Consider the following 27,876-nt stretch of genomic DNA (forward strand, 5'->3'; position numbering starts at 1 on the left):
CAGAGACAGGCGGCAAGTTCAGGGTACTGCCCTGGGCCATCTAAATGCTGTCTGACAAAACTACTTACATACCTATATACCTACAAACTGCAAGGAAGAATGCGGTTTTCTCGTATGTACTAAGAAAAATGTTATATATAATTTAAACGTTTCAGCAATAGCATAACATAACAATATTTCAACGTTCAAGAGATCTTGCTTGTTCTAATTTGGAAAAAAAGACGCGGATCTACGCTTAAAACATTGATTCGGTTTACTGCAACTCAAGTTTCAACGACTGGCATCACAATCTACTATAACAGCCAAATGATAAAAGACGTCGTTTCACCCGGTTTCCGTTAGCCATTTCCACGATATCGCATATGTGGACTCAGTTGCAGCATAGCTAAAAATGCGTGTTTTCCTGTGCGGTCCGGCCGACCGATGGCCGCCCGTGACGCGGCATTGATCATTCTGTCAGTACTTCGTCATTGCGACGACCCGGATGTTGATACGTCGTGCTCAAATACGTTGATACGCTGTCTCCTATCCATCACTCTCTGACTCAACCAACCACGTTCGACCGTCGCACCAACGAAGGCCGACAAAGCCGGGCTCGATATCCGGCGACTCAGCGTCCCGCCGACACTCGGGCGACCCCGTCTCTCCGGCTGCGGGCGGCTCTCCTTGAGAGTCCCATGTGCGGCCGAACCGGGGATCAGTCGGGCCCGATTTGATGCACGCGTGCTCCGCCCAGCTCGTGTGAACTGCCGACCGGCAGAGCGAGGCGCAGTCGAGTCACGTGATCACATATTGGCTGCATTTTCAGCTGGCAGCTCGCACGCGCGACCAGCGAGCTTTGGTCAGAATCGGTCGCCGACGACCGGCGGAGAGCGTGGCGGTCGCGTCGGTGCGCGGCGCGGAGGTCATGACCTCTGAGTCGCGCTCCGTCCGCACCCGTTAGCCGTCCAAATGGATTCGTCGCGCCGATTGGAAGGGCGTGTGGCCGGTTACCCAACATCACGAAACGCGATTACTCGGGCGGCGCACGGCCGGCCGCGGATAATCCGAGACATCAAGGCGGCGGTCCGCGGAGCGGGGCGGCGGATCGGCGCACCGGGGACCCTGGATCGGAGGATCGCGTTCCGCCGACCACGAAATTACCGGTCAGCGGACCGCTGACTAAGGACCGGCGGACCACCGAGTCGGGACAGACCACAGGATCATGAGCGAATCACAGAGATGGGACAGAACCTCAAGCGGCGGCAGATCAGAGCCAACCGCATGTAAACCTTCTCTCGCTCCTGTCCAGACAAACCTGGTCGATCCCCGGGACCCGGCGCTGTCCACGGCCGGCCGAGAAACACAGCCTGTTTGTTTGCAGAAGGTGCGCAGGACGAGAACGATCATCAGTGTATCGTCGTCGCGACGGCGCCGCCGCCTCTGTTGATTTCCTCTCTGCGTCACAGCGTCTCAGAACAGACGGCCGCATTCGTCGTCCTCGTCTGCAGAGTTTACAGTGCACCGAGAGGAGGGTGAGGGTGAGGGCTGGCAACGAGCTAGTGCCGGCCCGTGCCTCGGGGCGAGGGGAGCGAGCGGGGAGTCGCCGCGGGGTGACTGCAGTGACTCTGTCTATCTGTGACTGTGTGTGGTGCGGAGCGCAAAAACTCTGCGGTGAATGTCGTGTGCTCCCGGTAACTTACTGTCGCTGCTGAAAACTGCATCAGGGCGATGAGAGGTTTAATTAGCCATGATGTTTGTGTGATAGCGCTGGAGCTTCGGCAAGTCAGCCCACGCAGCCTGTTGCGCTTTGGAATCATGGTGCAATAGTCAGTCAGTGTTGCAAAGCTGTCGTCCATGCGTGAGGCCTTCTGGCAGCACGAGGGTTAGCGGAACGACCATTGAGTAATGCGGAAAATAACGGGCACATGCAGAGTGCGAGGGTTTCAGTAAGCTGCTTGCCAGGCGTGAAGCCAAGCAACCTATGATGAGCGGCAATAAGCAGAAATACATTGCTTTTTTCTTCGTGATTTGTCGGCATGTAAGTTAAAGATGAACTATCTCCGAGTTACCTATGTCTACTGATGACACAGTGCATACTTACAAGAATTATTCATTTCATCAAAGTCGCCGAACTGAATAAGACCGAAAACAAAACCAAAAAACATTTTTTTTTACATTACACTCGCTACACGTAGCCATTCAACCCTTCTTCAATGCCCAACCTACAAAACACGTGCCAAAGTAGGCCAAGAGGAAAACTGATACTAAACCGCAAGGAAACTGAATTTAGAGAGACCTACCTATACGTACCTAACTGAGCTTAGTTATCGACATGGCTCGCGCTAACGCTCCTCTTCTTCCCACAGGTGCTCCAAGCTGTGACGTCACACCACCCGGACCGAGAATGACGTCACTGGTGGGCGCCACTATGCGCGACAAGCGGCCACAGGCGCGAAATAAGGAGGCCAAACAGTCACCCGATAAGACAGACTCGGGGTACTTCACCACGGGCGACGAGGCACACGGCGCGTCCCTCTCCTCCAGGCCTTCATCAGAGCTCTCCGAGGCTCGGCTTGCTGTGCTTCCTCTGGAAGAGCGGGAGATGATGAGTGACTCAGACGAGGAGGATCAGCGGCCTCCGGTCGTTCCTCCTCCTCCGCTGACTACCAGAGAAGAGGAAGAGGAGTGGTCGAATCAGTCGCTGGCCTCCGACGGGTCGTTCGTCTCGGAAAAGACGCTACCTGAGGAGGCGTTGCACACGACGACTGGTGACGCTGTTTCTGACGAGCCGGTAGTCCCTCCTCATCCGCAAACTGCGCGAGGAGACGACAACGAAGAGGAGTGGTCCAACGTGTCGCTGGCCTCGGACGACTCGTTTCCTTCGGGACAGACGCAGCCTGAGATTATGCTGAACACGACTACCGAGTCCGTTTCTGACGCACCAAGTGATCGGACAATTCGGGGTAAGAAGGCCGTTCAGAAATCTAGGCACCAAGGCTCAGCAACCGGTCGAGATGTCGTCAAAAGAAAGGGTAGCAATGCAGCCTCGAACGGCCAGACAAGGAGGGCAGCTGCATCAGCACTAAAGCGTGCTCGTTTGCAGGGCATGGACTCAGGGTACAGTGTGGAGGATAGGGTGTCCGGTGCTCAAAGGAAAGTACAACCCAGCCGAACTGCCAGCCCGATCACCCTCAACAAGCAGGGGGACAGCGATCTAGAAACTGAGTCCAGCCTATCGATCGCATCGGAAAGCACAATAGCAAGGGAAACCGCCCATGGCAGCTTGACATATTCCAGAGTTACAAGGCCCACAGCTGAGCTTCCTAGCGTCAAGAGGAAGTCAGCCGTCGTGCAGAAACGCCAGGATAGAAAACCCACCATAAGAACTCTCAAGAAAACGGCGGAAGCTCAGAGAAAAGCTAGGGAGCTAAAGGAAACCCAACGATCACAGGGTAAGACCAATGAGACCTCGGGGAGAAGGAAGCGCAGCTATGAGCGCTCAGTCATTGCATCCACTGACAGGCAAGTGTCACGGTCAGTTGAGTCACTAGTCTCAGACAAGTCGCACGCATCGAGAAGAACAATGTCCCAATCAAAGCCAACGACTCCGGTGCTAGCCAGCGCAGGCTCAGTCCCTGATGAGATGGTTACCGCAACCTCTCGTGAGCGCTCAAGACCTGACAGTCCGAGATCCACCACCTGCAGCGCCGAATCCGTACCTGACCGAGTGTCCAGCTCCACTCACTTCCAGGCGCAACCTGCCAAACGCCTATCTGAGAGCATTAGTGCAGAGTCGGCACTTGATAGGGCTCCTACTCCTTTCCTGTCTGCATCGGGACCAATCCATCCAATGCCAGACGGCGGGAGCGCTACGGCGATTACTGACAGAAAACCTTATCCCCAAACGACGAAGTCCAGATCCGCTAGTTCTCTTTCGGACGGTGTACCTGCTGGGCTGGTGCAGAGCAAATCGTCTTCTCACGGGTCCTCTGAAACATTTCCTTCCAAGCACGAAGACGAAGGAGCCTCCAAGAGCAAGCGTAAGCCTTCTATGACCAGGAATGTCGCAAGCAAGGTAGCGTCCGTGAAACGGAAAGTGCTTGGAAGAGGTCGCTCCAGAGAACGAAGCACCTCAGAAAGCCTTGACGTCAGCAAAGTAAATGGTTCAAGTTCCGGCCCTCCAACTGACCCACCAGGGTCTTCAGAAGCACGCAAAAATAAGGTTGGTAATTTGGCTGCCCGCATGGTGAGGCGTGCCTCCTTAACTGCTGAAGATGCGCTGAAAGCCAAGGGCAAATACACCGTAAATGCAGTGCCACAGACAACGAGGCGTGATTCTTTGAGGACCCCTACCACTCCCAGCATGACTAGGCAAGTATCTGGTGTAGACAAAAGTCGAGGAAGTGGAATGCGGCGCACATCAGTTGATTCCGCAAGACCACAAGGGCAACGTCCCGGCACCGTTCCTTCCCGATCAAACTCGATGAAGGTGGGGCGAATACCTGTTGGTGGAGCGGACACCCCTGTCCAGACACGTAAAGGTCGTGCAAATCAATCCGGGACAAAACCAACAACCCCACAGGTCATTCGCGCTTCTCACAAGGTCACTCCACAGACCCCTACCAACACCCTCCCGAGGGAGACCAAACAACGTGCAGCGAAACAGGACAGTCCTGGGAAAGCCACAGCAAACGGTCGACAAATCACGCCACAAGTCAGCGCGCCATCAACGCCTGTTAGCCGTCCTCGGGGTGGAGGTGTAGTCCGAAGAAGGTTGGGTGCATCAGAGAGCTCAGATGTCGCGGGGCCATCGGCATCACAAGTGCCACCGAAGCCGCCGTCTCAGCAGCGGTCACGACCCGTGCTCCTGAAGAGACAAAGCGACAACTCACTGGAAAAAAGGCTACTAGTACAACCGTCGACAACAAGGCACCGCTCCTCCTCCGCGGACAGGGCCCCCCGAACTGAACGACAGCAATCCATTGCATCAGCTCGTCAACGAAGACCGGGACGTAACGCGCCCTTCAATCGCCAGACAGTTTCGCTCGTCCCTAAAAAGGCTATGAAGGGTAAAGCTCTGAGGTCGACCCCACCATCCGTTTCTTCCAGCTTTCGCGGACAGAGAAATAATGTCGCAGCCGTAACAGAGAAGAGAACGCCAGAACCATCCCGGAGAACGGTTGAATCCCCAGAGAAACCAAAACCAGATGCACGCATCGATTCAAGGACTGTGAAAAGAACCACTCAAAAAGACGCCACCAAAGAATCGCCGAAGTCACGGCAAGGTACCGCCGGCCATAAGCACAAGTCTCACTGGCCACTGGGACAGCTCATGCGACGAAGTTCTGTACTTGAGCCGGAAGAAAAGCATGGGCCGGTAAGGGTGGGCAGCCGACATGGGAGACGGAAATCTATCTCGGATATACCTACACCTCAAGAGAACGAAGAACGGCAGGAATACATCTCCAAAAGACGGCATTCCTCAGTTGATTCGACTGATGAGTTTGCCACTGGTGGCTTTGAGGAGAAAATTCCCCATCATTTCACTCCTCTACCAATTCACATAGAAAACGAGTCACTCCAAACGAAACAGGCAAACAGCGAACATGGCCTGTTTGACAGCAATCAGACAGACCGGATGATGAAAGAGAATCAACATGATTTCCCAAGAAGGAACGAAAAGTCACGACCTGCTGCAAAGAAGGAGACAAAGCAGCATCAGCAGGAATATACCTCAGATAGGGAAGATCAAGGACCTTCGACTGAAGTAAGCGACCACAAAATAACACGGGTCAAAGGATATGCTGACGAGGAAGCTGATGCAGCTGAATATGAAGACATCGGAGGTGAGGACGGAGTGGAAGATGAAGTGTTTGATGACGAAGAAGAAATTCATGGTCAGTATCAGGATGAGCAGGATGGAGCACTTCAGCACAAACTAACACCTGCTCCATCAGTCATCGAACCGATTTTGGCACCTCAAGAACAGCCGCTGGAATGCGTACTTGAAGTTGACGGTGAAGATGAAGAAGGAAATGATTCGGAGGAAGAGGAGGATGATGAGGAAGAGGACGAAGAGGAGGAGGACGAAGAGGACAGCGAGGAGGAAGAGGGTCTGGGAAAAGACGAGGAAATAGGGGAGGTGGAGGAGCTAAGTCAAGAGGAGCTAGAGGAAGCAGAGGATGATTTTGGTAGACAAGAAGAAAGTGCCGCATCAGGTCGTGAGCCTGACGAGCTGTCTGGACACCACCAAAGGGGTTCAGCTTCTCTGACGACCAGCCGACTTCCTCCGCGTCACCCAGCGGGGCCCAGGCGGCGCTACTCCTCTCCAGATGATCCCAGAATACAGAGGTCTGGCCACGGCGCGAAGCCGGCGCGGCGTCCGTCCCCGGAGGGCTGCAGCGATGCGCCCCCGGAGCCGGCGGCAGGGGGTGGGCGGCGCGCGGCCACCGGTGACGTCACCTCTGCCAGCCGCCGCCGCCCGGCCTCGGCGGCCGCCAGTGCTGGCTCCGGTGAAAGTGTGAGCGCCGGCGTCGCTCGCGCCGCTCCAGTCCGTCGCAAGTATGGCCAAGTGCTGCGGAGGCCGGTGCTGAGCCAGCCCCCGAAGCCGCCGCGCAGCGCCAGTGGACGCTCGCCGGCCGAGGCGCGCGCAGCCGGCCGGCGCGTGCTCTCCGTGGACGCCGCGTTTGCCGACGATTTGGAAGTCCCCGACGGAGCTTCAGATAGAGGTGAGTGCACGGCCAACGGGCCTTCATTTAATTGTTTACTAGGTTTGTCGTAGTGTTCTCTTTTTTTATGTGATAATTGTAAAGGACGTTAACTTCGGTATCATTTCCCTATTACCTAGCTCATTTTTATTCAATCAATTTCACTCAGGATGTCACGCCTAACTAGGCCAGTATCTGGCGGTTTGGCTGGCCGTTTGCCAGGGGGCCGCTGCACACTGCTGAGAGACCAGGTGTGCGGTGCCCGGTTCGTTTCCTGTGTCAACATCCCGGTCTCCGAACTGCCGGCAGCCGCGACGCAGCTGAGCGCCCACAGACCCACTTCCGTTTGCTCTCCAGCGTAGAATGCATTCCCCAGCATGCAGGGGAATTCCACGTCACTTTCTTGATATAACAGACCGTTAGTTAACCGACGTAAGACCCTAATGAACCCTGCGCATTTTCAAAACCACCATTTAATGCTAATTTCTGCACACATTCATCAATGTTTTCTGAGCGATAAGGAGTCCTTAAAATTCCGTAGGTACTGACGTAAGACAAAAAAACAGAAAACAGAAGAAAACACACAAATATTGAATAAGAATCGCGCTACTTTTCTGAAAACGCATCATTCTAAATTCACTGCGCCTCCCTGACTCAGACTGCGCCCGGCACTGTCCTGCGCCGCAGCTGTGTCTGAGGAGGCGGCGTCTCTGCCCTGTGGGTGCCACCGAGGCGCCTGTGCCCGGTGGGCGCAGCATACCGGCGGCAGACAGTGACGGATGGCACTGCCGAGCCACTAATCACCGCGTGCCTGTGCCCTGTCGCCGCCGGAGTCATGGACACCGTGCACTGTGTGCAGCAGGTGCGCTGGCGTCCCTCCCGGCACCACGGGCTGCCGCAGGGGACTGTGCTGGGTCCACTGCTGACCCTAATGCACCCGCGGCCGCTGTCGCGATGTCATGAGTACCTGCAGCGCAGTTTGCATTGTAAAGTAGGCACCTTCAGGCGCTGAATGCACCGAGTTGGCTGTCACATATTCTGCATCGATGGGAACAGGACCGGGTGCTCGGGTCTGCGCTCTCCAGAAAGGCGCCAGCGCATCCACCATTCTAGGAATTTCCTTGTTTCATGAGTACTGGATGACCTGCACTTTTTGGGCACCCTGAATATTATTCCTTCATGTTACTCTTTTTGTCCCTCAAAAGTAAATTTGCAGACAAGGACGCCCTTTGCCACTCAGTCCATGTCCTTATGATTTCATTTCTAGATTAATTCGGTTACTCGGTTCAAAAGTATTCCCGATCGCAAACACACTAAGGTCTCCCCCACCATCAGTCTGTCCTCTACCGTACCCGGCACGTCAGCCGCTGCTCACAATCTATTCTCGTTGTCACAGCTGTCAAGATCGTTCGCATGCACCAACTCTGTGACACGATCCTCTCATGCACGAGCTGACGTGCTCCCATCCCGCTGGGCTCCCACCGTGAGGCGCCCCAGCTGTGCAGCTGGGCCAGCTCGTCCCAACTGCGACACTCCCGGAGAGCTCACACAAAACTTTAGCATTCGTTCCCTGGAAGAATGCGTAACGGATACATCTGGAAAATCTGACTTGTTGCGTGCTCGTCGCAATTCAATTGTTATTATATTTAACTCGAGACGAAAAATATCGGCGTGTTTGTTCATCGGCAACCTACGGTCATTAAATTCAATCTGACGCGTCAGAGCATCACATTCATGTAAATGTTAGTCATTAACTTCATCCAACGGTTCCTCCAAAACTGCAGCCAGCTATCCTACCCAGTGCCCCGTCAGTTCCCTGCTCGTGCAGCGAAGCCCCGCCCCGGAGATGCCAGGATGACGCCAGCCGACTGCTCAGCGGCCGCAGCGCCCCGAGCCGCCGGCGCCGGCCGGCCGATCCAGGCCCGCGCCGACCGCAGTTAGTGGCTACAGTTTCCAACTAATCGGATGATGAGCCGAGTGTTTAGACACGCCCGACCGAGTTCCTGATACATCCGACGTCACCGGCTAGAAAAGGGGAGGAGAAATGCAGCACGGACGTGAGAAAATGTATCGAGGATAGCCGAAAGTTGATATCCAAACCGCAAATAAAGAGTGACGCATATCATTTCCAAATCGGGTACCCTTCACAAAATGATATCCCTTCCATTGACACGCATGACAGTGTTGGTATCGCATGCTGTCGTATAAACACGAGTGATAGATGCTCGATAACTACTCGATACGGACACCAAAAGGCGAGGAAAGTGTCACCTAGATAGATGTCACGTCGGTCATGAGCCGATAAAAGTGACATTGGTTTTATGTTCGGACCTATTTTACAAACCGGCCTGATTGGCTTTGTCGATATTTTAAGCCAAAGCGTGTTTACATGACTTTGTACCTTTCACTACACTTGCTTCATAAATCTTATAGGTACTTCTTTAAGCACGGCTATAAAATATCGCTTCTGCGACGTGTAAGGCCCACTGTTGAGGTGTGCCCCTGACCTCGGCTCAAGCCGGGTTTGGAGGCTGTCTCGCCATTTGTGTGTTTATGGATGTTCGCGGAACCCTCCCCACTCCATGCTCGTGCAATGGAGAGCCGAGCGTCCCTCGGTGGCGGCCATGTGCCAGTGACTCAGAGGGCGGTGCGGGTACAGGTCGGCGGCCGCACCCCCAGGTAGAAGGACACACCCGCAGACGATTTGGGACGGTCCGTCCATATGAGCTTATAGGTACAGTGCTACGGCGTCCAAAGACACCGACGAAACTATGCAGAATGTTTGTTTGAAAGCCGGGGAAGTACCCATTTGCAGTCTGTCACTTAGGGACCCACACAGGATTCGCCGTCCTTGTCGTGTCCTCCGCCGACCCTAGCCACCGATCTCTGCCTACTAGCATTCACTGTCGACCACCCAAGGCCCGTCGAGAGTACCTCAGGACCTGCAGTGTCCGGGACGGGTGAACTGAACTGACAGCACCTGGTTCCGCTGAAGCCCCGATCTCCCCTGTGCAACGGAGCACATTGTGAGGTGCTGATGCCCCTTTGCTGAGCTCCGCCACCGTACCTCGCGCCGACGCCACACAGAACCAAAGCCGAGCCGCCGCCGTAAGCCACCAGGTCGTGCTCTCGAGAGGCACTCTTTGCCCACTGAACTGGGGACGATTGGTGCCTAATAAAGGTATCCTCGCCCGCACTGGCCAGATGACCCGCTGGATTTACCACAGGTGCCTCTCAGGCGCGGGGTTCTAAGGGCTTTTCACGAAGCTGCACGAGTCGATAACGAGTTGACGATGAGTCAGCGAGCGTGGCCACCTGACGCAGCCGGCCAGAAAGGGCTGTTTACAGACGCCGTCACCGTAATGGTCACCAATACCGTCCCGGAGGCTCAGATTATTATTCCAGTCGCCCTATCGTGACCGTTGTCAGTTTGATGCACGGCGGTCGTGTAAAGTGTCGCCGTTTCGTTGGCGCCTGCCACGGCCGCTCGTTAGACGGTGAGCAGCGGCGGTGCTGAGGGACCGATGACGGTGGTCTGTCCAGTGGCGCTTTGAAGTCGCGGCGGCCCCACTCACCCGCTGTGTATGGAGTGGCGGCGTCGCTCGTAAGGCGTCAGAACGTCACCGAAACGGCCACTTTTTCTGTGCAACAACACTGGTAACTGCCACCTTAATAAACCGCAAATGAGTCACCGACTGCGCATTCGGCAGAAAGACGACGCGCGGAGCGGACATCTGGTAAAAAAGGCCACTCGGCGCCAGTGCGGGTTATTGAATTAGTTGGCGGTAGTCTGGGTGGTGCTATCTTCCTTAAATTGTGGCTCAATTCAACATGGAGAAAAGATAAGCTATAAGCTGAGTTTTTACTCATAGGTAAGCCATTATGCATATGCAGCGCTAAGTTCATTTGTTGTTTAAATTGACAACGCATTGTCATTTCGCTGTATTGCAAATTTTTATCATTATCCGGCATTTTTATCGCAACCTTATTCATTTTCGCATGTAAAATTAGGCATGCGGTAACATTTTAAACAGGCATAATACCATACATAGGCAGCCAAAACAACACGCACCCTATAATACCATCCACCTCGACCTCCTTCGGCCACCTCGGCATCCCAGGCCGTCCCAGCTCGACCAACAGCTGTGGCCGGGACCTCCAGCAGCAGCTCAGCTGGTCCGCCCGGCTGGCCGCGGGCCGCGCCGGTGACCGTGGCAGCCCTGACCGGGCCGGAGCCGTCCTGCGCGCGGCACCTGGGCACCGCCAGGCCGCCCCACAGTCGCGCTTTTGCCAAATATGGCTCTCAATCTACCGACTGATCTCCATCGGCCCCCGCGACGACCTTGCAGAGCGGCGCGCCGGCGCTGCGCGCGCACTCAGGGAAGCGCCCCCTCCTGCCGACGCGCCGCCGCACTCGCCACCAGAATGCCTGATGAGGTCCGCCACCTTGACCCCGATTTGGACACATTTTCTGGCCGAAGCGCCGCATCGCGCCCGGGCGCTGCGTTATTAGTGTGGCAGGGCGCCGGTACGGCAGGCTGAGATCGGCTCCGCCTTCGACTCCGCCTCTGCGGCGGCGCCGTGACGGCCGCTCTTCCGCCAGCCGGCGGGCGCCGACCTTGGCCGACCGGGGCGCGCCGCCAGGTCACAGGGTCAATGCTAGGAGCCTTCTGTCCGAGACTGGCACGCACGAGCCGGCGACACCTCGTGTGGATGGAGAGACTTGCACAACCAGCGCGCGGCGCTAGATCCGGCCCAAGGCGACAAGACGGCTGGATATGGCACATCGGCACTAAATAGGCGCGCAGCTGTCCATGAATGGCCGTCCAGGACTTGACCTGACCGTTCCGGTTCAATGGAGAGCCATTGCATAAAACCACCGGCTCAATCAGCGCCTGATTGTTTCTATTTGCATCGTAATGATCATAGACGCGGCTCGGAAATTGAAGCTGTCGACCACTAACTAATGCGTGGCCAGCGGCTACAGCAAACGCACCTCCTACGCAGTTGAGATTGAATAAGATAGCATAACAGTACTACCGGCCAGGTGAAGTGACTTGCGTATGTCCAGGGCGTAGGCGCATAACGGTTCTCGTAAATCGCGGCCCAGCTTATTAAACCATTTCCGCTCTGTTGTCCGAAAGGCAAGCTTCTGTGCCGGTAGTTGTCGCCATGTGTTTTCAGTTGTAAATACATCTGTTGTGTCGTAAATGTGCAACAGGGAATTCAATATAACAATGTCCAGCTTGTTCAAAGACAGCCAATTCGCGGGGTAGTGAAATGGCATTCCCGATATTCCGCTGGCTGGCGTTTCGTTCAGTTCACCGAACGGAGAACCGCACTGGTGGTAGATCTTGGATTTAGATTAGGTGATTTAGTGGTTTTCTGCAGCGATTTGCTGTATCTCTGTCGGTAGCTGTCATTTGAGATTCGCTCAGTCCTGGGGATCGTGGGTGATAACATGAATGGAATACAAGAAGAACCATCATTAATGCGCAATGATCGAAAATTAAGTGCGTATGAAATTCATCATCTCAAGCAGCCTGACAACTACCGGGAGATCCTTGACGTCTCGCTCACCACCTCATCACCGAACCAGTCTAATGTCACAAGCGTGAAGCATTCTCGCAAAAAAAAAAAACAGCGTTACGGTTCAACGTAACGCATGCTTTCCGATACCCTAACCTATTTTTTCCCTCAGCCCCTGTTCCGTTCTGTTCTCTGTTCACACCACTAACCTTTCGTCTGCTCGCAGGTTTCCACGGCAACCATCTACTGCCTACAATCACCGAGTTCGACTCGGACCCGGAACAGGACCTCGACGCGCTCACAGACGGGCTGCGAAACCCCTCAGTCAGCGGGCTGCACGAGATCTGCTCGGTGCTGCGCCGCCACCCCAGTGACTCGGCCGAGCCGCAGCCGTCGCCGCCCACCCTCTCCCGGCTGGTGGAGGCGCTCTTCGAGTGTCTGCACGCGCTCAGCTGCAGCGAAGAGTCTTGTGGCAAGGTCAACGTGCTCCTGCTGGAGCGGGAGTGCGTGCGCACCATCCAGGCCGTCATGGACTCCACTATGGAGCTCGACTACATCGTCGAGAACAAGGACTACACTGCCAAACTGGCACAAGGTGAGTGCACGGCCGAGAGGCACTTGTGCCGGCCGGGGGGGGGGGGGGGGCGGCGGGGTGGTCTATCTGGTTACTTCTGGCACTTGTGCGGGCTGGAGGGCTGCCGGGTGGTCCATAGGGAGATGTGAGTATGGGAGGGAGTGTTGTCGCTAAACGTTTTCCAGCGTGCTCGGCGGATATTAAATGCACACCCACCACCAAATAAAGTGGGTCAGCTCCTGCCATACAAAGAGTTTTCGGCGGCTGGCTGAAAAGACTACCATAAACGTGTCTCGAATCCATCACCTCTCACGCTATATGCAGCTGGATCGATCACCCTCGGGGGTCTAACGCGGTGGCCTTCTTTGGTGACCGGGACAAGGACAGCGTTCGTTCGGAGGTATATACGGGGAGGCACCCAGCGTCCGGGTGTATGAAGTGAGTGTCCAAGCCCACATACCAAACAGTCTCGTCATCCCGGAGGCGGTACCTCCTGGAGCAGCGGAGAAGAGAAACCCCGTCCGACCAAAACAACAAATAACCCTGCAGCACGCTGGTGCACAACCTCGGGGTAGTGCAAACTCTGAACTCCCAGCCCCTAGTGGCCTCAGCAGCCCCAGCTGGGGAGACGACCTCGACTGGGATGTGTGGGACGCCTCCAAGTGATGGATTGCACCTGCGGCGGCTCGTTTGAGCCGATTGCACTGGGGCCGATTCGTTTGAGACGCGCTCTAATGATGATACCGCCGATGGGAAAACAGCACCGGGCTGCGCGCCGCCGCTCCCACGGTTAACGGTGGCGTTGAGGACAGCCGGTTACGAAGTTTGGTCGCGTTTGTCAGGGTCGTGTTTAGCAATGATCGATGATCGTTGTTGGTCATTTGTGGCATGAAAAATGGTGTTTTGCGACATATAGCAGGCACGTATATAAAAACGACTGCCATAATCGTAATCGCGGCTGATCGTAGCTCGGTGTTTTTATCTTCACAATTTAGTCTGGGAAAACATGGACTGCCTGTGAACACTAAAAAAGTTTTGGAAAAAAAGTAGAAATAAAACGTGACCTGGACCAATTACCGATTGGCTAAATCCAAGTTTTTTTTTCTGTCTCTTTTCTTTCCATGGAAAACTGCAGCAAGATTCACTTTCAAGACGTTATCGTTTTTCAGTCACTCATGGTTGTTTCCGCACTGATAGTCGATTGCGCGATCGAGGGATATCTCTGATTAGCACTTCCGATCAGATTTTCCAGGTGTTTCAAGCTTTTATTTGTCTTCCGCTGAGGTTTCGCAGTTTTTTACGCCTTAATCGCGGCCTTTGAACCGGACATGGACGTCTTCGTGTGGCGCAAACGGAACCGCTGACAAACTCTGGAGTGGACATTCAATTCCGTTCGGAGCCGTTCCCTGCGGAGCTGCAGAGCGGCCTGTCAGACCTCCAGCACTTCCCTTTGTCATGTGCCGGCCACGCCGGGAAGACCGCCCTTCTGCAGACGAAGGCTGACCGATGCCGTTCGATGATTGACGTGCTGATTCAGCGGTGCAGACTGCTCAAACATGGCGGCCGTTCATCGAAGCCCGGTGACTCCTCGCGCCGACAGGAAGGCGCCGCCGGGTCAGGAGGGCCTGCCGCCCTGCTAACGCAGTGTTCAGCTGCTCAGGTCACCCGGCGGCGGCCTTGTCCGTCGGTGACGTCACCTCTACCCTTCGGAAGTCTGGTCCCCTGTGTACGTGTTCTGTGTCAATGCCAGCGCGCGCCGATGTGTGCCGCGGTAATCCGGCGCCCAGGGGCCCGGTGCCGCCGGACTTGGCGCCTTTCCAGGCTTACGCGCAGCAGCGCGGAATACCGATGGAAATTTCCTCGCCATCATCGTTGCGGCGGCTGGCAGTGCCACCGCTGATGACACCCCTGCGGGCAGGTCGGACGGACCGCAGCCCCGGCAGACAGAGCGGGCCGCGGACACCCCGCGGGTCCCGGCGCCGGGCGACCTTGACAGTGCCTGGCCGCTGCCTTCTATGGCTTCCAACCGGCCCGTGCAGGAGGCGCTCGTTCTGTTCGACCCAGTTCACCGTGTCGCCGCCACAGGCACCTGCAGGAAACACCTTGGTCTGCCGCAAGCGGTCTGTTTCGGTTGTCTAATACTCTGACCGCAAAGCAGACACATGGAGGGTGTCTCATCCACCCGTCTGCATTTGCATTTCGGAGCTGCTCGATAGGACAGAGACAAAGCTCAGAACAGAGAGGAAGTGCAACACGAAACCGTGAAGCTGTAGCTCTCCCGGTGGGCCCATCACTGACAAGCCCTTTGTGCAAGCTGCAATGTGGTTTACTGTTACCACGTCCACCGAAAACTTAATACGGGGAAAAGGCAAATAATGTCCTTGTTCTTTACGGCGTGTCTGCTGCTGGTTTTAAGGGAGGGACCCGAATAACAATGAGAGTAATCCTCACAATTACTGCCACAAAAGGCTCAATAAAACCACTGCAGCACGTTGACTGGGGAGCCACGTGTCTGCGCAGCAGATTAGGAGGACATCTGAAAGGGCCCCGCCCGCCAGTGACGCCGGGACCGTTGCAACACGCTCTTCCAGTATGTCAGCACTGCTGTGTGCGCACGCCGTCAACTGCCACAATAACGGCACGCTGTCAGCACCACAGCTCCTGCACCGGTGCGTCAGATTCGCCACATTTGCGGCGGACATCGCCGCGTCCCCCACGGGTGATTTTGACGTCAGTGAATCGCCTGGGTGGCAACGGTACGAGAGCGAACCCATCCACTGTCGAGGATAGCCCGCAGGCAGATTCGGCCGTCCAGACGCTCAGTTCATCAAGTGCCGCGATTTGAGGTCAGTGCGATATGAAGTCCCACCACGATGTGACGTTCACGGCCTAAACGCTCCATAATGGACCCACGGCGGGGGTCCGCTGGCGGCTGACGGACCGGTGGATAGGGAACTGTTGTTGGACAAATGAAGGTCGCGCGTCGCCCGGAGCGCGCGTTGTGCTAGCCGCGAGATCCTCATCAGGCGGCGTTGCCTTGGAGCAGTTCAGGACCTCGGACACCGAGGATCGGTCTCTGTAATCTCGCTGAGAATGACAGCGGGACGTCTCAATGAGCCGACCGTAGATGACGGGACGGGGCACCACTGGCCAGGATCGCCGGCCAGGTAACATCGAAGAACTGAATAATACCACCTTCCAGGCGCGGCCTTTCAGTGATCTCTTCCTTACCAGTCACATGTTGTGAAAGCAGCTGCTATGTTCATCGCTCTTGGGGCGGCTAACAAGCCTTTGTCGTGCCGTCATACTCTACGTCGGAATCGCCATAAAATCGGGCGATGAGGGACATAACGACGGATCATGACCGACCAAACAGCGTTCTCACGCTTATAAAAGCCCCATTGCTCTCCGGGCAGGTGCCAAACACGACATTACAGCCACGAATAGCCAGTTTGTTGGGCGCCTACCCGCTCGATATGGATCGCAGCCCGCATATGTGCCTCATTGTTCGGCAATACCTTGTCTCATTTTACCTAAACGTGCTTTTTACGCAAATCCGTTGCCGGCTCTACGTCAGGGTCCTCGTTGCGGGCAGCTGCAGACTGCAGTATAACACCTAACAGGTCGTTCGTTCCGCTCCGTCGCCGTCCGCCGCTCTGGCCCCGATCTCGGCTCCACACTCCGTGTAATTGTTTACCGGTGGCCGGTGTCGTTTGTCATTTGGCGGCCTGTTTGCCGCGCTGCTGGACTCGACACCGACTCCGGCAGGTCAGTGTCGAGCTCCGGCACCGCCACTGCGCCTGCCCATCTCTCACCCTCTCTGTTTGGCGCACCGTTCTTGTGTTCGCTCTGATGAGGTAAGGAACTGAACTGCGTCATTTGCGGCGCAGCAGGGGCCCGCCTGTCGCCCGCGGCGCGATGAGGCAGCGACACAATCGGCTTGTCGTCCCGTTGTGAAACCTCCCCTGCATAATCGGATTAGTGCAAGAAGTGTCTGTACAATCAACGCCGATTTAGGCCCAAGCCAGACACAGAACAATTAATCTGGCATCGATACCCTACATCAGAAAAACGCCGACACCAGGCAGCATCCAGCAGCTCACGGCAGTTCGAGGGCTTCTGGCCGTCGGCCAGCCCATGCAGTCACAACAACGACCCCAGATCTCGAGCAACCAACAAAAACGGTGGGATAAATGAGCGGGGCGCTGGCACCATTGCCGCCGCGCCGGGGCTGTCTCGCGCGCGCCTCGCTCCGTTCCCGCCGTCGGCCCGCGCTCTGAAGTGGGTCAGTCCGAGGTCGGGGTGAAGGTCGGGGTCGGCCGGGTCAGGCAGCCGGCGCGCCGACGGTCGACAGGTCAACTGAAGCCGAGACCACAGCGTGGAACAGGCTCTGCAAGTGCGGCGCGCGCGCCAAGGTTTCATGCTGGAGCGCGGAAGGAAGCTGGCAATTGGCGCGGGAGGCGGTTAGGTACTGGCGGCGCGACGGTCATTATCACAGAGATTACTGAGATGCGATGTGAAGTTACAGTAGCGCAGGTCAGGCTCTGTTAGCTCGTAAAGACGGTTATAGGTCACGGTTTGTAGGCAGGTCATCACACAAGTAAATTTAAGTCCTAATAACGTTCAAATGTAGCTACCATCAGTCTCAACCACTTATTTTGAAAACATGCAGCTTTCAGAGATAAACCGTGTTTTATCTTACCACTAAGCTGTTTTTTTTTATCCAGTGAACAATGACCTTCGTTACGATGCTAAATCCGTGGTCACTTGTCGCTTCTTCAAGTGTGAACTAGCTGAAGTACGCACATCGCATTATCTGGCGCACTTCACTCTTATCAAGCCACTCTCCGCAGTTTTCGGCATGATCTTTGTCTTCCTGCAGCCTTGCCTGTTTCATCATCCGGTTTCGCTGTGGGGTTTGCTCGCTGGGAAGAGCGATGGGGGCAACGGGTGACTACTCGGGCCAGCTAACAACGAGGAGGGCCGGGCCACAAGCTGACCGGGCACGGACGCCTGGACCTCCAGACTCGTGGGCGTAGAGCAGGACAATGGACAGTAGACAGTGGACAGTGGACGGCCTCCAGTCCGGCCCCATTGCATCATTCGACTGGCGCGTGTCTGATGACCACTGGTCCGAAGTGTGCCCACCGACCCGTCTCCCCCAGCTCCGGCAGCGGTATCGTCAGCCCGCGCCGCGCCGGGCAGTACACGGAATGGTGCGATCGCCGCGCTCGTGAGGCTTCTGCTGACTCCGATAAGCCGCTTTGGCGCTGCCAGTGGCCCAGGGAGCGTGCCGCCGTGGCTCGGGTCCGACCGGCCGCGGCGCTCCGCCAGCCCAGCCAGCGAGCACGAAAAGCGCTTTCCGCGCATCCGGTCGCCACCCCAATCGGGCGTATCGCGGTTGCATCTGCATTTTAAAACCTCTTCAATCCAACGCGTCACTGTTGCATGAATAATGGCACGAACCATTCTTGGAGGCAGGTGAAGCGAGTCGTTGGGCTTATTTCTGCGAAATCTGAGCTCAAACAAGCTCTTGGGTCTGCATTTTGGGGTCTTATCTCACGGTGATTCGATCTCACCGATGATAGCCTGCACCGGTCAAAACACGAACTATCTGGTCTGCGTTAAGCCCCCACACTCAGCGCCTGAGTCACAGTGTTCTTGGCGAGCGTCTACCAAGACAGGTTTTTCACACCGCGCTGCCTGGTGACTCGTCTCGGCCTCTAATCGAATGTGTAGCACCGTCCGACACAACTCCACAACACCTCTGCTAGGAAGCTTTGCGGTGTCCGGTTCTTATCGACACAGCAAATTCATTTACCGACTCAGTCGCTCACCGAATGGTTGTCTGTTTGCGCTGTAGCGCCGTATAGACGACATACATTAGCTCAGTGCGCCGCTAGGGCTGTCAGCTCAACACAAACACCTTTCATCAGGCCTTTGTTTGCCGCCTGAAGCCTGACATCGTTCATTTGTTCATGCATCGTTGATGTCTCACGGCGAGGTCGAGGTGATCGCCCAGAGGCCCTCCGGGTCGGCTGCTCTGGGACGGCCCCTCCCGCGGCAGAGGGGGCGCAGAGCCCCTCACCGGGGGATACTGTCGACCTGAGGACGTCCCGACTACTCGGCGTTAGATCCTGTCTCCTCTCCGGGGCTCTGATCGATTTGTGACCGACGGGTCGCTCGGTGCGGCCATTTGTTTGGACGCACAGACCAGGATTTGGACCGCTGGAACACCAGCGACGCACGGAGGTCCCGCATCAGTCATCCGTGCTGGCAAATCGCGACATCGTGCGCCCGTGACGTCACTGGTCGCTTGATTGACAGCCGGGGTTTGTTTTTGTCGCTGCAGCTGCGCCGATCAGCATACGCCGAATTTCGTTCATTAGCATTGAAGGAGAACAAAACAGCAACACGTGCTTAGGTAGTATTCAACATGCCCATCACCCCGCGGCTCTGAGGGACGGCGGCAGCGAGTGGGAGCGCTTCCCACGACATTGAACACCGGCGGGTAGCGTGGGATCGTTTGTACATCTTCGTGGGTAACGGTGAGCTATTGCGGCCGCCAATAGACAAAAATCGGCCAGGTTGTAAGGATTTCGCAGCATCGCGCAATGGCCACCGTGTGCGCCTAATTAACCCGCGCCCCGCTGGGGGGGGGGGCAGAATCTGCCCCCCCCCCTCCCGTTTTTCGCCAATAACTTCTAAACGCGTTACGCCAGCGACGTCAAACTTTCAGTACCTTATCATACATCAATTTGACACGTTCCCTGAAAATTTGAGCGAAATCCGTCGGAAAATTTTTGAGAAATTGACGTTTTAGTGACGTCATGTTCGCCATTTTCGCCTCAAAAACGGCAAAATTTCAAACGCCGCTAACTTCTTCATTTTTAAAGGAATCAAGACGTAACAAAAAAGGTTATACGTGATTCTACTTTGTCTATCAAATGGCTATCTCGGTTTTTTGAAAATTTTGGATTTTGGCCAAATTTTTTCCAAAAAACTGACTTTTTTGGGAAAATATTTATAAAATCCAAAATTTTGAGTTTATCGAAAAAACCGGAATATATGTCAAAGAAGTGGTCTATGTGCACCTACATACCAATTTTGAGAAGAATCGGTTCAAAAATGTGGGAGTTATTCAAAATTTTATGACGTCACGACACACAATTTTTTTGAAAAATGAATTTTTTGGAAGTTCTAGACCTCGTACGGAAACAAAAATAGCACCATTCGATTTGCCGTGAAAAACTGCATCGGATAGACACCTTTTTAGGCCTTAACAACCAACTTCAAAATTTGACCTCACTTGACCTGACCTCGACCTGAAATTCATCCAGAGGTGGTCGATATCACTTATTGAGTGTGCCTATTGAATTCCATGAGTAAAATGACCCATAAAACATGTGTCGCACATGCCCTTTTCTATATTTTGTTTTTGGTGACCTGACCTGACCTGACCTGACCTTGACCTTGACCTTTGAATGACATTGTGTGCAACGAATATTGTCTTGGTAGTCTAAGAACACGTTTTGGGCAATCAGTCTCAGTCCATTCTTCGGCAACTACGGTGCAAGGCCGATACTGTAGAAACTTGCATTTTGTACCCTTGACCTGACCTTGACCTGACCTCTGACCTACTAAAGCAAAAAAATTTGGGCTCTTAAGATTCGCCTTGTTGAGAGCTTTCGATTGCCGTTTTCCCCGTCTTTCTACGACCATCGGTTCGGAAGTTAGACAGGGGGGGCAGAATCTGCCCCCCCCCCCCCAGCAGGGCGCGTATGGCTGAATAGCCCAGCGGGGCGCGGGTTAACAGGCGAGATTCAGCTGCGTAGACTCAAAAGTCACAGCGGTTCTAATTGAGACATTGATCTTCTAATTTTCAGAGCCGATAAACGATACTTTTATTCCGCGTGTCGATTGTAATGAATCATTGACAATACGGTGCTAGAACTTGGGAGCAATTCTGGATAGCTCATTTGCAGCTGGTTTGCGTATAAGAGTGGGTCATTGTCAAATGAAATTACGATGTACGAAAAATAGCCTATATTATCACAATTTACACAATTTACTATTGTTGCCGACAAACTAGGCAAATGTCGCGCCGCCGATGCCGAGACGAGCCGCCGCCGCGCCGCCCGTCACCCCGCCCCGCCGGTCCCGCCGCCGAGCCGGGCCGCCGCCCGCCCAGCGGCCACCTGTCGCCGCGCATGGTTTTTTCTGAGACAGAGGCAATGGGCCATATCGACGCCGCGAACGGTGGACTGGCGTCCCCCTGTGACCCTGCGACCCGGCTGACCTGTGGCCTGTTCCGAATGGGGCCGGCGGGGCCCTGGGCCTGGGAACTAGAAGGGTGTGTGAGGGGACGCGGCGTGCCGGCCGCCTTTTTTGTGCTCTATGTCACGACCCCTGTATCGAGTGACATTTGGCCACGTATTTGAACCGATACCGGGCTCTGCTCGGTCTCACTTCACTGTTAGTCGCCGACGAGTTCACTTCGCTCTCAAACGCGGACGGCGGCGCTCTGCTGCCGCTCACGTCTAACTTTTCTAACTACTGTGTCTGTGCTGTACTGCTGCCATCTCGCCGTCTTCGGTCAATAGCGAACTCTTCTATTTAGAAGACTGTGTTTAAGTGGTGGTGGTGTGAGTGAAACCGAAGTGGCGAGTGGAGGAAAGGAGAGCGGCGCGCAGCTCACAGTTCTCACGGTGGCCGGGTCTACTCACTATTCCTATCAATCCTCTGTCATCCTACATTATATGCATGCCGCGAGGTGTGCTCCTTATGCGCTCTGAGACGGGCGCTGTTGAACGACCCAACATGCATGCCGCGAGGTGTGCACCTTATGCGCTCTGAGACGTGCGCTGTTGAACGACCCAACATGCATGCCGCGGGGTGTGCTCCTTATGCGCTCTGAGACGGGCGCTGTTGAACGACCCAACATGCATGCCGCGAGGTGTGCTCCTTATGCGCTCTGAGACGGGCGCTGTTGAACCTTTGATCCGTAAATTATTCATCCGTGTTTATTTATTTACCGATTAGATACTTCCCTTCTTCATTATTCGTTCACTGCCTCTATTAATCCTACATCCTCTCACAATTTCCCCCGGCCGCCAACCCGAATGCTGCGAGACGTAACAAACACTATACAGTCCACACAAGAAAGCCAGAGACGTCCGCAACATTCGCTGGTCCTCCGGGCCGGATGGTATCAGTTAAGAATGTAAGAAGTCAAGAAGAGAATGTACAATAAGTCGATACTGTGCGTGAACGACCGTCCGTGACGTCGATAAGTTCTGCTCCCACCGTGTCAGTCGAATTGAGAAGCATCGTGGACCGATGGAAGACGCGATGGAGACGGAGCACCAGGAGACGACGCCTGAGAATTGCGAGCCTGCAGGGCAAGAGGGGACGGAGACGGAGAACCGGGAGACGATGCCAGAGAACTGCGACCCTGCAGGAGGAGAGGATGGAGATATCACCGCTGAACGGAAGGCATTAAAGCTTCATCGCGGTCGCAAGGCGGCCATGTTCACACGCTCGTGTAACAGGGCTGACGCGCAAATAGCGCGGCGAGCCAGTGAAGAGGAATTGAAGAAGCGGCTCGAGACGCTGCACACAACGCTGGACGCCTTCATGGAGGCAAATGAGGAGTTCGTAGAGAAGTTGCAAGATGTGAGCGAGTTGGAACAAGCGGAGGAGTACGCCACAAGAATAACAGCACGGCACGCCGAAACGGTCGCAAGAATTGAAGAGGCGATAACTCGCCCATCAGCGAGCCGCTCAGCGTCACGCACAGGAATGCTCCCCCTACCATCGGTGCAACTTGAGGAAGGAAGCAAAGTGTGCGGGTCTCACATATCACGAGGCTCAAAGGCTTCAGCCACTTTCAAGGAGGCTGAAATCACCGCGGAATTGAAAGCTCTCGAACTAAAGCATCTCAAAGCAAGGAAAGAAAGACAACGAGAGATGAGAAAACAGGAAGATATGCTGGAAGAAGCAAGGAAAGAAAGAGAACGAGAGATTAGAAAGCAGGAAGATTTGCTGGAAGAAAGGGCTCTAGAAGAGGAGGTGGAACGTGCAGCTTTGAAGGCACGTCTCTGGAAGGCAGCTGGCAACGAGTTGGAGTGGGAACGAAGACACGACTTTGAAGATGAGGTCGCTGTGGAAGTGGCGCCTAGTCGTCAAAACAACACCGGATGCGGCCGCGAGAAGGGAAACGAGCAAGAGCAAGAACGCGTGGTCAGTGGTTTGGGAGAGCTCCGGCGCGAGCCGCCGCCACCGAAAGCTACTAGTACCTCTCCGATGGCCGACGAGACGCCGAGAACTGCCAACCAGGACCCAACCAGCTGGGTGACAGCGTTGGGTTCCGAGCGGCGATGTGACGTCCCGGGCCCATCAGCATTCGTGAAAAGTATACCACGTCTGACGCTGCCTACCTTCCGAGGCAGCCCTCAAGAGTGGCCTCGCTGGATCGGCCTATTTAAGGCGCTCGTCCACGACCAGCCGTCTCTATCGGACTCAGAGCGAATGGCTCACTTGCAGAACGCCGTAGAAGGGCCGGCAGCCCAAGCTATTGAAGGCATGTTGTTCAATGGCAGCCTCTACCTGGAAGCTCTGAGAACCCTACAAGAAAGATTTGGGAGAGAAGAAGACATCATCCAAAGTCACTTGAGGAAAATCTTCACTTCCAACCCACCAGCTCTCACGGATCTTCCAGCCATGGAAAAGTTCTACGCCATCGTTCATAACACAGTGACCGTCCTACAGAATCTTGGCTATTCAAGCGATCTGTCCAGTAGTGAGAACCTCAGGAGAGTGGTGGAGAAGCTGCCGAATGAGCTGGCCCGAGAGTGGGGTCGTGAAGTGTTTCGGCTACGGCCAGAACGACCCACTCTGAAGACCTTCAGCGAATGGCTTCAGGTGCAAGTCAGCATCCTCAGCTTCTCGGCAGTACAGTCTGGGACGTCGGAGCGGAAATGTGTAGCCGGCACGCAGCGTGCAGGAGCGGTGCGGAGGACAGCGCTCGCGACTGGAGCGACTCATGAAGCTGGAGAAGGGGAGCCACGTTCACCGCCGCCCTGTCTGGTGTGCGGTGACAAACACAGGGTGGCTGACTGCCCGTCATTCAAGGGAAAAATGTTGGAAGCGAGAATGGAGGTGGTGTACGAGAACGGCCTTTGCTTCTCGTGTCTGAGGAAGGGCCACTGGACCAGGAGATGCAGATCCTCTCGGAAGTGCGGGGTGGAGGGCTGCAAGCTCACTCATCATCCAATGCTACACAGGAGCTCAGGACACGCGAGACATGAGGAGGGAAGCTCAAGGGAAGAAGACTCTCCGAGCGGATCATCAATGGCTGCGGCACCACATCCGCAAGCTAAAGGAACGGGAAACTCGCCGTTTGTAGCAGCCTCCCTGAGCGATGAGACCGACACACTGCTACAGGTCGTTCAGGTGCGCGTCCACGGAGCGACCAAATCAAAAGACGTCCTGGCGCTGCTAGATACCGGAGCGCAGACGTCACTGTGCAGCGCTGATGTCCTGCAGGAGTTGGGCATCACCGGAGACCTTCGCCAGCTCTGCATCCAAAATGTGGAGGGAAGTGGAGCGCAGAAACCATCTGAACGCGTTACCCTGACGGTTAGCGCACTCGGCGATGGTGTGAAGGGAGGGTACATCGAAATCCCGGAAGCCTGGGCTGTACCATCACTGAATGTGACTGCCCCAACGGTATCTCACTGCCAACTCAGGCAATGCAAACATCTCCGTGGACTAGAGTTTCCGCAGTATGACGGCGGTGATGTGAAACTGCTGCTCGGAGGGAACGTGCTGGAAGCTGTTCTCCAACAGGAAGTACGAAAGGGTCGTTCCAACCTGCCAGTAGCTATAAGAACCGGGCTTGGATGGGCACTAGCTGGCTCCATATCAGCAGTGGAGCCAAGCAGCCTGCGCCAGGTTATGTTCCTCCAACGCAACGCTCAGAACAGCGACGACGACCTAGCAAGTGCCGTGAAGGACTGGTGGTCAACGGAGGCTTTCGGGACCAAGTACGACAAGCCTGTGGCACAGTCCAAAGAGGACGAGCGTGCGCTGTCAATCCTGAAAGGCAAAACAAAAGAGCCTCCGGACAGGTATGAAACAGGCATGCTGCGGAAGGAAGACCGGGTGGAGCTCCCCGACAACGGACGGATCGCAATGAAACGGCTCGAAGCCACGGAACGAAAACTCAAACGCAACTACGACCTGACCAGAGAGGAGCAGTGCCGTCACGTGTCAGGAACGCTGAATCCTGTAGACGACTGCTCAAGAGAGCTGGCCGCGTCAGAGCTAGCGCCAGACTGCAGATGGCTCCGCGGACCCGGGCTTCTGTGGCAAGATGAGGAAGACTGGCCATCAAAGCAAGACGCAAGCCCGCTCAGACCGGGACAAGAGGAAGTGAAGGAAGAGAGCTTCATGGGACTCACAACCCAACGACAGCCTGTGCTACCAGACGCCATGAAGAGCTCAGGCTGGCTCAAGTACCGTCGAGCGGCGGCCTGTGTGAGACGTTTCACTCACAACACAGCCATATGCGCCTCAGACGATGAAACGCGTCTCAGCGGACCTCTCAGTGCCCAAGAACTCAGGGATGCCGAAGTCTGGATACTCAAACGAGTGCAGAGGACAAGCTATCCGGAGGAAACCCACAGTCGGGCGCTGGGGACCGAGGTACCTGGGAGGAGTGATTTGCTTCCGCTCTCACCACACCACGACGCAAGGCGAGGGAGACCATCAGTTATCCTCTCCGATAACGGCGCCAGCCTCGTGGGAAGTTGTCTCGAGCTAAAGGCGGAGCTGCAAGCCATGGAAAGAGAGATCGCAGGAAAGCTCAGTGTCTTCGAACTTGACTGGCTCTTCAACCTCCCGGCTGCTAGCCACATGGGGGGAGTGTGGGGGAGAGTTGTGCGATCGGTGAAGAACACTCTGAAGAAGGTGGTGGGTCCACAGACGCTCACAGACGAAGCGCTTGTGACGGCACCCACGGAAGTTAAGCACATGGTCGACAATCGACCCCTGATCCACGTCAGCTCGGAGCCGCCAGACCCAGAGGTTCTGACGCAAAATCATGTTCTGCTCGGTGGCGCCTCAAGGCATCTCACGCCAGGACTCGTGAAAGATAGAGACATACTGCAGCCGACGCCGATGGAAGCATGTCCAAGCCGTGGCGGAACATGTGTGGAAGAGGAGAACAAGAGAGTACGTACCGACTCTCATCCCGAGGAGCAAGTGGCGCAAAGAGCAGAGAGACCTGCAAGTCGTGGACTTAGTGCTGGAGGCAGAACCAAACATGTCTCGGGACTTATATCCATTGGCCCGCATCTGCCGCGCTTTGCCGGCAGCGGGTGGCAGAGTCCGGTCAGCCCAGCTTCAAACGGCTATCGCGAAACTGTACACGAGACCAGCCACCAAAAGATCTGCTTCTGAGAAGAGGAATGCAAGTGAATCTGTACAGACGGGGAGAAGGAGGATGTCGAGAAGATGAAGGAAGACGAAGAAGGAAGAAGACGATGAAGAAGAGGACCACAAGTGAATTGAAGCTGAGGACGAGACGTATCGAGAGGAGAAAAGTCAACGCATGGCGAGCGAGCGCCGTGTTGGTCGGCCTGGTCTGGCTTGGCTTATTTGCTCGGCAAATGTATGATGTCCAATGTAGCGCTTACTAGTGAGTAGTCATAGGAATAGCGTGTGAGAAGTTTGTCGGTCATTTGTGTGTGTTCGGAACGTACGACCGAACACAGGGGGGAGTGATGTTGCCGACAAACTAGGCAAATGTCGCGCCGCCGATGCCGAGACGAGCCGCCGCCGCGCCGCCCGTCACCCCGCCCCGCCGGTCCCGCCGCCGAGCCGGGCCGCCGCCCGCCCAGCGGCCACCTGTCGCCGCGCATGGTTTTTTCTGAGACAGAGGCAATGGGCCATATCGACGCCGCGAACGGTGGACTGGCGTCCCCCTGTGACCCTGCGACCCGGCTGACCTGTGGCCTGTTCCGAATGGGGCCGGCGGGGCCCTGGGCCTGGGAACTAGAAGGGTGTGTGAGGGGACGCGGCGTGCCGGCCGCCTTTTTTGTGCTCTATGTCACGACCCCTGTATCGAGTGACATTTGGCCACGTATTTGAACCGATACCGGGCTCTGCTCGGTCTCACTTCACTGTTAGTCGCCGACGAGTTCACTTCGCTCTCAAACGCGGACGGCGGCGCTCTGCTGCCGCTCACGTCTAACTTTTCTAACTACTGTGTCTGTGCTGTACTGCTGCCATCTCGCCGTCTTCGGTCAATAGCGAACTCTTCTATTTAGAAGACTGTGTTTAAGTGGTGGTGGTGTGAGTGAAACCGAAGTGGCGAGTGGAGGAAAGGAGAGCGGCGCGCAGCTCACAGTTCTCACGGTGGCCGGGTCTACTCACTATTCCTATCAATCCTCTGTCATCCTACATTATATGCATGCCGCGAGGTGTGCTCCTTATGCGCTCTGAGACGGGCGCTGTTGAACGACCCAACATGCATGCCGCGAGGTGTGCACCTTATGCGCTCTGAGACGTGCGCTGTTGAACGACCCAACATGCATGCCGCGGGGTGTGCTCCTTATGCGCTCTGAGACGGGCGCTGTTGAACGACCCAACATGCATGCCGCGAGGTGTGCTCCTTATGCGCTCTGAGACGGGCGCTGTTGAACCTTTGATCCGTAAATTATTCATCCGTGTTTATTTATTTACCGATTAGATACTTCCCTTCTTCATTATTCGTTCACTGCCTCTATTAATCCTACATCCTCTCACAATTTCCCCCGGCCGCCAACCCGAATGCTGCGAGACGTAACAAACACTATACAGTCCACACAAGAAAGCCAGAGACGTCCGCAACAACTATATTATCACAAATTCACAAATTCCTTGATTGATAACTAAAATATTGCCACCAGTGTCTTATGAAAGATACCCGTTCTACTGTTTACACGCAGCCCTTCCTTTAAGTCGTCCCTGATTTCAAAACTTGTTTTGACAGTAAATGTCAACCCGTCACGACTCATCGAGCCCATCTATTGTAATGGG

The 27,876-nt window shown here is 55.3% G+C and overlaps 1 protein-coding gene across 3 annotated transcripts in view; it reads left to right on the forward strand.

Annotated features, from left to right (window-relative positions):
• LOC122382408 overlaps positions 1-27,876 on the forward strand; it is a 90,536-nt gene that overhangs the window by 7,908 nt on the left and 54,752 nt on the right. For 2 of the 3 annotated variants that reach the window (XM_043367692.1, XM_043367699.1), the window contains exons 2-3: positions 2,349-6,710; positions 12,445-12,813. In XM_043367692.1, the coding sequence (XP_043223627.1) occupies positions 2,387-6,710; positions 12,445-12,813 (4,693 nt within the window). In that variant the 5' untranslated portion in view covers positions 2,349-2,386. Of the gene's footprint in view, positions 1-1,497; positions 2,021-2,348; positions 6,711-12,444; positions 12,814-27,876 lie in introns of those variants that run through there. The other variant, XM_043367682.1, reaches the window with a different exon arrangement.

This window comes from Amphibalanus amphitrite, unplaced genomic scaffold (assembly GCF_019059575.1).
Source record: "Amphibalanus amphitrite isolate SeventyFive unplaced genomic scaffold, NRLGWU_Aamphi_draft 000011F_arrow, whole genome shotgun sequence".
NCBI classification, from domain to species: Eukaryota; Metazoa; Arthropoda; class Thecostraca; order Balanomorpha; family Balanidae; genus Amphibalanus; species Amphibalanus amphitrite.